The 11,238-nt window shown below is 40.5% G+C and overlaps 1 protein-coding gene across 1 annotated transcript; it reads left to right on the top strand.

Moving 5' to 3' along the window:
- Nucleotides 1–1,737: 1,737 nt before the first annotated feature.
- taok3b (TAO kinase 3b) lies at nt 1,738–10,999 on the top strand. Its single transcript, XM_013276721.3, has 8 exons — nt 1,738–2,503; nt 3,092–3,328; nt 3,473–3,601; nt 3,712–3,915; nt 5,129–5,368; nt 5,886–6,098; nt 6,219–6,401; nt 8,558–10,999. Exons 2-8 carry the CDS (start codon nt 3,143–3,145, stop codon nt 8,717–8,719), a joined length of 1,317 nt encoding a protein of 438 aa, XP_013132175.1. The 5' UTR covers nt 1,738–2,503; nt 3,092–3,142; the 3' UTR covers nt 8,720–10,999.
- The last annotated feature ends 239 nt before the right edge of the window (nt 11,000–11,238 follow it).

Genomic DNA, 11,238 nt, shown 5'->3' with positions numbered 1-11,238 from the left:
TATTTGGAGGGAAGGGTAGATCCTGGGATTTACCCAGTGTTAATGCTAACATGTAGCTAATTTGGTAACAAAGTACATGTGTAATTCAAATATTAAATACGATGCTAACTTTAGCCAGAAAAAAACAAGCTAAAAACAAAATGTACTAACAATTGAAACTAATCAGCCAACTCTTTAGGGTCTTTAACAATAAACTCTGAAAGTTGTTTCAGCTGCTCCCTTGTCATAGGCATTAGCTCTGCATGCTTGATTTGGCAGTTTTACACCAGATGTCCTTCCTGACGCAACCCGTTTGGAGTTTCCAAAGTGGAAGTAAACTATTGACCTTTTGCTTTCTAAGCAAATTTATCAACCACTAAACCACTGGAAGCATCTGCAAATGAACAGGACAAAATGTCTCTCATCTTTCACTTCTTTTACCCATGGCAGCCACACCCCTAACAGTGCATAATGCTAGCTAGCTTGATTAGCAACGTGCATTCATAAACTGTGTGGTTACAATGCACAGACACATTAGTGTTTAACAGGCTGATAAAAAGTAAAAACTTCCTGGATGATCTGTAGCATGTATCAAGCCCTAGTATTAGTATAAAGGTCATAACACCTGCCAGTGTTAGGGCACGTGTCAATCGAAGCGATCATTTGTTTTAACCATTTGTTTATTGTTTTTTCAGACCTAGAAGATAAAGGTACGCAAAACCAACTGAACAATGGAGGCTCACATATAAACTAGGATACATTATTACTTGAATTAAAAGTGTTCATAGTATAACTGTTATTGTTAATATGCAGGACCAAAAAAGATTCAATATAACTTTGCAATCAGACTGATAATTGGTAAGGAAATTTTCTGAAAGACACCTGCTTTGTGTTACATGCTCTATCCACATCTGCTAAATCTCTAAGTGGATCCCTTTAGCCACCTGTTGAATATTTGAGGTGTCTCAGACTTCCAGGATTGTATCAGAATTTTTTTGGTGGCTGACAGCATGATAAGAAAATTACTTCAAAAAGTCACACTGAATAAACTGCTGAGACAAGGTTCCTAGATTGGTTGAACATTTCACACACATAGTTAAAGCGATCATGCCCCTATCTCCACACTCTCTATCACCACCCTTAGAGTTGTTATGAGGGAAAAACACCAGGTGGTAATCATGCCTTTAAATGCTCTAAAGTTGAATATTTTAACACGGGAGCCCATGGGGATCGACTCACTTCTGGAGCCAGCCTCCAGTGGCCACTAGAGGAACTGCAGTTTCTGGCACCTCTTCTCTGGAAGGTTGCCCCTTCAGCACCACGGAGAGGGACCCCCACCCACCCCCAAATCTATGTCCTCTGTCTCCCTCCAGCATCCACATGGAGTACTGGCAGGAATAATAGCACCCATCAGTGTTTTCTTGTTACTCTACCTATGCTGAAAATTACAGACAGCTACAGAATTGTTGCAATAATTAACATGTAGGTTTAATTCATCATTTGCTTCCGATGAAATAAAACCAGACAGTTTTATGCAAAAGGTGTAAAAGTCATTATAGAATTTTAATGGTTTCATTTTAGGATTTCAAGAAGATGCTCTGGTGATAATAACTGATGCGAGTACCTTTACGAACACCTGCGTATGCATGTTTGTTTGAACATCTCTTCTTGTGTGAAATGACTTCACCGGTGTTGAGATGTGCCAGTAGTATTGTGGTGTCTCTTTAAAGGAAGGGGGAGTGTAGAAGAGGGACAGAGCAAAGAGATGAATAGAAGGCACCAGAACCACCTACCATGACCAAGTGCGCTGTAAATGTAGGACAGAAATTCGAGTGGAATACAAACGGATCGTCGGGCGACATATTCGAGGGAAAACCATGTTTGGATGTGCCTTATCTGATTCAAATCATTTCAAATATGGCACTACATGCGACCACAGGAACGCAGGGAAACTATATTTCCTCCCAAACATCTCTGGCATTGTGAAACGGAAAAGAAGAGTGGCTGTAAAAGACATCTCTGTGCCGTCTTTCTCCGATTATCATCAATGGTAGGCATTGCATAATTCACCCGTATCCACCGGAGCCATTCGGTTCCTCCTCTTTGGAAAGAGGGGGACGCCAGAAAAAAAAAGAAAAAAAAAAGAGCGACTTCATCTAGTGGCTGCCTTCTCGGTGCTGCCTGCAATTGTTTGGCAATGCCCTTTTCTCTCTTAGCAAGGACTTGCAGCCAGTAGCGGGGGAACAAGCAGGGGAAGGATGCATTTAAGGCTGGATTTGTGCTGCATTCAGGGCGATTCGGCAGTAATAGCGGCTCTAGCAGAAACAGCGAGTGCGGAGGGCCTGGGAAGTACCCAGCCCCACTATCTCCCCCTTTTCCTCCCTCCCTGCAGGACCATGCTTGCGTGAGGGATGAGGCTGTGCACAGGGACACCAGGCCAGAGCTGCGGCCTACTTCTCGCAAGAGCCGGTCTCTCGACTGCAAGATCTGTGAACACATTGCCACCATCAAATCAGCATCTTTGGTACGCAACTCCCTCTCACCGCCGTTTGCGTAGAGCAAATAATACTGACAATAATAACAATGAAAATACGTGTGTGTTTGCGCGTGCGTGTGTGCGCTAGCTTGTGTGTGCGTGCTTGGCGGCGCGAGGATGAGGAGGGAGGGAAGGGATGTCTGTGTTCTCAGCTGTACATCTGTAGTCATGGCAACCAGATCCTGTTAATGGATGTCATTTTTTCCATCCTCAGCTTCCCTCTCTGCCCCTGCTTTGAAGTGTGTGTATTGCGTTTATATGTAATCCATGTAAATGACCGTTTGATGTCTTTTACCAGTGAGATTTAGTTTATTTGCTTTTTTTTTCTCGCTGATTGTAAAAGGTTGAATTTTCTCTCAGTCATCTTAGATTGTTGTGCTGATTCCTGAATAGTGGCATCTCACAAATTTCAGATGATTAAAAAAAACAAACAAAAAAATGTTGTTATGGATGTCTGCTGATCTGGCTTCTGATTGCTCTTTAGTTTGCAGTTTGTATTTTCTGTACGGTGTGTGGCTTCATGTTTCTGGCTGCTCGATTTCTTTCACTTCCTGCTTCCCATATTCTTCCATGTAGGGCATCAGGTAGATCGAGGAGCATGAGCAGGACTTTGAGCTGCGGGTGCAGATGTCTGGGTATAAGCGCATGCGGCGACAGCACCAGAAGCAGCTGATCGCCCTGGAGAACAGGCTAAAGGCCGAGATGGATGAGCATAGGCTCCGGCTGCAGAAGGAATTGGAGACACATGCGAACAACACTTACATTGAGCTGGAAAGACTGGCCAAACGCCATGTTGCTCAAACAGACAAAGAGGTACAGCCTCAGCAGCAGGTGTTATTTGTGAATGAGATGAAAACTAAAGAGTGATGTAACTCACTCTGAGCTGCACTTGTGTCTATGTAAGGAAGGGATTCTATAAAAAGGTGATAATCTGATTATTTGAATGTGTCTTCACAGATGAAGTCAGTTGCAGCAGAAGAGAGGAGGATCCAGCAACAGATTGTTGCTCAGCAAAAGAAAGAGCTGACTTCTTTCTTAGAAAACCAGAAAAAGGAATACAGGCTTTGCAAAGACAAGATCAAGGAAGTAAATATCATCAACAAATAAGTTTATGAAGTTGCACGCGAAGCATGTATTCTTTGAGAAAATCTTCACTTTGTCCAAAGTCCATTCACACGGTTTGTGCTGCGTTGCAGGAGATGGACAATGACCCTTGTATACCCAAGGAGGAAAAGCAGGAGCGTCTGTCGAGGCACAAAGAAACAATGCAGCGCTCTCAGGCTGAGGAGGAAGCTCACCTGCTGGCCCAGCAGAGGCTGGTGTACGATCGCAGCTGCAGGGCTCTGAAACGCCGGAGTCTGCTCAGGAAACATGAGTTTGAACAGGAGCAACTGAGAGAGGTACAGTAATACAATATCCTGATGTTACATAACATTATGTGCCACCAAGACTGTGAATGAGAGGGAGGATGGTGTAACAGTGAAGCTACAGAGAGAAGAGCAGAGGGTGGATGAGTGTAAATGCCTGGGGTCAGCCATCCAAAGCAACGGACAGAGAGGTGAAGAAGAGAGTGCAAGCAGGGTGGAATGGGTGGAGATGAGTGTGAGAGGTGATTTGTGACAGAAGGATAGCAGCGAGAGAGAAAAAGAAGGTTTACAAGATGAAATCATGACTTGCTGTGATGTATGGTTTGGAAACAGTGGAGCTGAAGACGTTAACATTTTCACTGGGAATGACCAAGATGCACAGGATTAGCAATGAGTACATCAGAGGAAAAGCTCAGGTTGAGCAGTTTGGAGACAAAGTTAGAGAGGCAGTCAAGATTGAGATGGTTTGGACATGTGGAGAGGAGGGATAGTGGATATATTGGACAAGTATGTTGAGTATAAAGCTGCAATGCAGGAAGAGAGGAAGACCTCAGAGAAGGTCCACAGATGAAGTGAAAGAGGACACGCAGAGGGTTGGTGTGACAGAGGTGGATACCAGGGATCGGGTGAGGTGAAGGAAGATGATCCACTCTGATGACCCTTAAAGGGAGCAGCTGAAAGAAGAAGAATATACCACCATGAAACAGCGTTCACAGTTAGTCACCCACTTTTGGGATGATTGTTTCTGTTTTCAGAAGCTTTGTGGACGCAACAACTTTTTGTAGCTTGAAGGAAGCAACTAAGAGTTACTTTTACTGTTAGTAATTTCTTGGATAATGTTTAGTTATTTACATTAATGACAATTATAGATCATAGGATATCATTCATAAAGGGATATCTTCTGGTGCACTCACCAACGGTATAGAAACTCTGAGGCATTCATTTTACAATTAATGATAACAACCAAGAAAAGGTTAAAAAACTCAAAAATCCAGGTGTTGTACAGAGTGCAAGGGTTTTTCTTCCACAGTGGAAAAGGGTTTCCCAGGGAAGGACTGGCATTGTAACTGCATGTCACTTGCATAGTTTTCATGTATTTCAGCAAAGAGAAACACATGGAGATAGATAGAAGCTTTAACATTAAATCAGAAATAATGAAAATTAAAAAAGAAAAAGAAGAAAACCTGTATTAAGATATATGACAAATTAATACTGTCTTTCAAAATGGTCCATTTTCGTGTCCCAGGAGCTGAACAAGAAGAGGACCCAGAAGGAGATGGAGCATGCCCTGATGATCCGGCAGGATGAGTCCACCCAGGACCTGGAGCGCAGGCAGCTGCAGATGCTCCAGAAGCTGCGCATCGAACTCATGCGGCTGCAGCACCAGACAGAGCTTGAAAACCAGGAGGAGTACAATAGCCGTCGGCAAAGGGAACTGCACAGAAAACACACTCTGGAGCAACGACAGCAGCCCAGAAACCTCAAGGTGCCCGAGATTTACTCTTTGCTGCTATTCTGTGTGGTGGAGAGTTTACATCCCATGAACTTCTACATAATAACCTCATGAAGTCATGCGTTTACGCTGAAGCTCTGCAGCTGCTGTGCAATGCATTCATAGCATTCGACCTGACTGAAATATTTAGCCAGGTAGTCACCTGTAGAAAACCATTAATCACGTTGCCATGAGAACTGCTTCCTCCAAAACGTGTGTTACAGCCTTCACAAGTTTAAATCTCGTCTCTCTTTATCTAATAGCACAGTGGTCAGAAGCCCACTTATGGAAATAAATGTTCAAGGGCGCTGCAAACAAATTATTTATTTATTCATACAACTTTATTTTGTATACTTTGAAAGGGTAGATTGAGCAGAGTCCTCAGGTTTTGAATCCACAAGCCTAATCAATCAGTTGAGTTATGAACAACCGACTGAACCAGTCGGCTTTAACTTTAAATGTACCAAGAAAAGAGCATGAGACTAACATTTAATCATTATCTCTGTTGCAGACACTGGAGATGCAGATCAAAAAACAGTTTCAGGACACATGTAAGGTGCAGAATAAGCAGTACAAGGCTCTTAGGAACCATCAGCTAGAGGTGTCTCCCAAAGGTGACCATAAAACCATCCTGAAGGGCCTGAAAGAGGAGCAGACACGCAAGTTGGCCATACTGGCTGAGCAGTACGAGAAGAGCATCAATGAGATGATGGCTTCACAAGCGGTATGCAGCACTTTGTTATAAACAGCTGAAACGGGGCTCGTTCGTCAACACAAGAAGCTGAAATTTCAACAGCCACACTCTCTGATGTTTGACGCTAACTCTGTCTCGCCGTGTTTCTAGATGCGATTAGAAGCGGAGCAGGAAACAGAGTGCCAAGCTCTGAAGCAGCAGCTGAAGCAAGAGATGGAACTCCTGGACGCTTACCAGAAAAAAACCAAGTCACAGATGGAGACCCAACATGAGCGCGAGCAGCAGAAACTTGAGCAGAAGGTCTCCATACGGAGAGCGCACCTTGAACAGAAGGTATGTTTACCATCAAAGCTATTCTAAAATAAATCCAGCATGATACCATATTTTATGAAAATGATGCCAGATAGGTAGGTAGATAGATCTGCATCCAGAGAGACAATTTATCAGCTGACAACAACATAACAGTGGCGCTTTTGTTTGTAGTCAAGTGCACCGTGGATATAGACAACATGGTAAATATGCGTATTGTTTTATTCATAATATAGGAAAGCCATGATATGGCAGGACTCTAATGATGACAGCGTTGTTCTGTTCACCACTTTTGTTTCAAACTGAAAGATCGTAAAAAGTAATTTCATAACATCTTGTAGGGATAATTTGGTGGTTGTTCTGAGTCTTCTTCTAATGACACTGTGAAATCGCCGTTTCTAGTTTTGAATGAAGTACGGTTTTAGATAGTTAAACCTGGGTCACACATTCCTGCCTCCTCAGGCTAAGGAGGAAATTCTCTGGTTTTTATTTGTCTGATACTTGAAATGACAAAATGCCACACACTGTATATAAACGATGGCATTTGGATTCTCTTTTTTGCGAACTGAAGTTTGTTATTTTGTCTGTTGCTGTCTCACTTTTTTGAAAACAGACAACACAAGTGAGCAGTGAAAAGGAAAAAAAAGACACTACACAGACACATGGTCTAATGTATCCCCTCCATTATCACCTGTTTCACAATAACTTGGACCATAACTTGTAAAATAAACATCATGCTGAGGTGCAGTCCATCGTTAGGCTAATAAAACAAAATAAATCCATCAAGTGGGCCATGACAGAATTATTTCCATGTTTAAGAAAAGAAGTCTTCAGATTACACTTTGCTAAAAACATCACAAAGAACCTGCATAGTGCTGAAAATCATTTGAACAGATGAAACCAAGATTAACCTTTACCAGAATGAAGGGAAGAGAAAAGTGTGGGAGAGTGAGAGAAACAGCTCATGATTCAAAGCATTCCACGTCTTCTGTCACTCATGGTGAGGCCAGTGTTATAATACGTGCATGTAAGGCTGCCAGTGGCACTGGGTCATTAGTGTTTATTGATGATGTGACTGCTGATAGGAGTAGCAGAAGGAATTCGGAAATCTCCAGGTCTATACCCAGTGTGGGACCCAGGGTTTCCAGTTTTTGGACCTTTAAGGACCATATTGCGATTCTCTTTTTACTTTAGTTTTGATTTACAAGTATTTGCTTACTCTTATGAATCTGCAATTCTGGGTTTCAATGTGTGATTTGTTCCCTCAGTGTACCCTATCTCCTCCTCCGATGCCTTCTTCCCATGACTAGTTGAATCTAGTTTAATTTTACTTTTTCACTTCCTATGTGTTTTTTTGTTTGATTTGTTTTGTTTTTCTTTCCTGCTTTGGTCTTATTGTCTTGATTGTCTACACTGCCTTCATTGGGCAAGTGTTTCACTACCCAACAGAGCATGGTTTTCTGATATTAAATACGAGCCTGAAGCCAAAAAGACCCATAAAGACCCAGTTTTTCGTCAACTGAACAAAAATATGAATGGAAATGTAGTAATAGGTTTTTGCCACGTCTTTATATATAGTAAACATGTTGAAATTACTGACAACAATTATGATGCAACAGCTGATTTTTTTGCCGTTGATTCTGATTTCCAGTTTTCCTCCTACTCCTATTTTTTTCTTATTCAATTTCTTACTAAGAACTATGAATGACAGCATATATGAGCAAAAATAAACTTTTCTTCAATAGAGGATATTGTTATTATAATAAAAGAAACTTTTACAGTTCGCCTCAAAGTTCAGTAAGTTACAGGATCTGCACCTTTACTTTACATATTTTACCTTACCAAAAAAAAGCAGATACAGTAGATTTATGTAACAAAACAATTGTCAGTTACTTACATTATTTTTCAATATGTTTATAACTTAACCAGATACGAGGACGTCGACATTTTTTCTTTTTTTCACTCGTCTCCATGATTTTCCTCATGGCTGCTTTGATCCTTTGCTCATACCGAGGCAGCTGGATTCCAAGTTTTGGATAGCTTTAGCTCCTTTGCATATAGGCAACATTTAACCAGCGCTTGTTGCATCTCCAACCATAATGCCATTACAGATTAAAAAAAATAGGTTAAAATGAATCTAATTCCATTAAAATGTTTACCATGCTGTGTTTTCATTGCAGATTGAGGAGGAACTGGCTGCACTTCAGAAGGAACGTACCGAACGGATTAAGCACTTGTTGGAACGTCAGGACAGAGAAATTAATGCTTTTGACACAGAAAGTAGAAGCCTCGGCTTTGGAAGCCTGGGATCTATAGACTTCCCCAAAGAAGACAACAGATGAAAGTGGATTTATCTCTAAAGGACAACATATCCGTGCCCTTTTCACGTCCACTTGACCGTTTGTCCCACCCGGGGTGACAAAACTGGATTACTTTACATCGCTCTTAGATATTGCATCTTTGAATTGGGGTGTTGCGTGCAATGAGAGCCTCTTTTGTGAAACTTTAAAGGGAGGGGGGGTAAAACAAAAGAATCTACACAACAACATGTCAATAAAAGTCAAACCTAGTCAGTGTAACTCAAAAGCCTATGTGTCTGAAATAAAAGACTCTTTCCTCCATGCCATTTTCTCCTTTTGGTATGAATTGAATAAATCAGGAAATTTTAGTAAAATGGGCACTTTGATATGTTTAAGTAGAAACCCATCTTGTTCATATGAGGCTTAATGTGTGTTACATGGAGGGACATTGTGGAATGTGAGCTACGGATTCCCCCGTGGTGTTAAGCTGCTTTGTTTTGGTTTTGTTTTTTTTGTTTTTTACTAGTTTCATTTTGTTCTTTTTATTTTATTCTCTGAATGTGAATATTACTGTATGGGGTCACTGGATAGTCAGAGTTTTTTTTATTTTTATTTTCCAGTCATACTTCCATTTTGTGCTTATGCATACAGTATACTGTGGACCCTCACTTTTCTAGGCAGTTCTGATCTTTTCTTTCATTTGATATGTAGACTCGATTGGCATAAGCTTGATCAGCCCATTTATCTTATCACAACTCAAGATCCCACTTGGTAAAACTGCTTATTATTGCATGCACTTTAAGGACAAATTCAGGTTGTGAAGTGAAGCATGAATCTGTCAGAGATTTTAGCTGTTTGTAAATAAAAGTGGTCATAGCATTTTTTTAGGCCTATGGATACTGGACATAAGCGCCATATTTGATATGATAATTTTCACAAATGCCTTTATTTAAGTTGTGCCTGAAGCAGATTTTAGTTACGTGTTTGTTATATCTATATTTTACCTACTGAGGCCGGCACCATTTTTGTTTTTGAGTTCATCTAAACTTGTGAATCATTTAATGTTCACTAATCAAAGTTCTTGTAAAGGAAAATGGTGAGAATTGTGCTGTATAATTTTTGATATCAATATTTGTACATGAGAACATAGCTAGAATATACAGAGACACACATCTGTTATTGATAACAGAGTCTAAGATAAAGATTTTGCTTCGTTTTCTTTCGTTTTATAATATAGAGAAATGGTCATACAATAGCTCAATATATTGCTAAGTCAAATCACTAGACTTTGAGATTGTATAGATGCAGGTGAATGGAACCACAGACTTCTTATATCAGTATCAGCGACTCCACAACAGCAGACAACAGCATGTGGGCCTGGATTGCATTCTCCTTAGTACTGTCTAATGATAAGATTTACATCTTTTTTGCCATCTTTGTTATGGTCCTTGAACAGGTTGCACAATTATTCCATTTCTACTGAATGGAAGGGTAATTGTTTGGTGCTTAATTTCTAATGCCACTTTTAGCCTTGTGGGTTTTGTCTCGGAGAGACGATTGATTTTTACAAAATGTAAAGCATTTTGAACCCTCCCGCCCCCACTCTGAGTCAAAACACTACTATGTTTTTCAAACACTCATGACATATTTAGAGTACCCCATGCAGTGAAACCCTCTTAAAAGAAAATTAAGTATATGTATGGAAAAATAAATGCTATTTTATCATGGGACAGTTTTTGGAACATTGTTTAATGTGGTGGTCTTGAATGCAACCCTGTTATGTTTTTTTCTTTTTCTTTTCTTTTCACGTCAGAGCCACAACTTGTATTAATGTTTGGTTATGTTCCTCACAGGGCTGAACGCTAGAAGACGCACCCCGGGGTACAGCAGACGAACGCGATGGCATTCAGCGTCGGATCGCAATAGCACTTAAATGCTCGTTTTACACCTAAATTCTGAATTTGCTTTCTAAGGTCGAACGGCTCCGCTAAAATTTACCGTCTTTGATGTTTTCATGAACTTTCTGAAATTTGATGACAGCATTTCTCATATGCAGTAAGGCCTTTTGTCTTGGTCACGTATAACTGAAAGCCTTGTGGACACAATTTTTAAAAAAAAGTGCTGTTGGGGTGCTTGAATAAGTTTGCCTGTGAGCTGCAAAACAATTACAATTTGTGTGACTTTTATGTTATTAGAAAGATGTATTTAGTTAGAATAAAGGGGACTTTCCTAAAGAACTTTATTCACCATTTCCTGTGCAGTTCAAAGACAAAAATAAAAGAGATTCTGTTGAAAACAAGGACTCTCAATTATCATCCTGCATCTCATGTCAGAGTGCATTTTTTATCATTTGTGGTTAAATTTTCTTGTAAAGCTTTGTTATGTGGTGCAAATCTCACTTTTGCTTTTCTTAGTGCATTATAACCGCAGTGACCTACATCAAATCAAATAAAACGCTGTTTATCATAATTTACTGTAGGTTGCAAGCATGCACACACACATTTGTTAACTTGTGAAAACAGAAACCTGAAGTTGGAGCACGAAGTGAGAGGGGAGTTGCA

Source organism: Oreochromis niloticus, linkage group LG7 (genome assembly GCF_001858045.2).
Source record: "Oreochromis niloticus isolate F11D_XX linkage group LG7, O_niloticus_UMD_NMBU, whole genome shotgun sequence".
NCBI classification, from domain to species: Eukaryota; Metazoa; Chordata; class Actinopteri; order Cichliformes; family Cichlidae; genus Oreochromis; species Oreochromis niloticus.
This window is presented reverse-complemented; position numbering and strand designations above follow the sequence as displayed.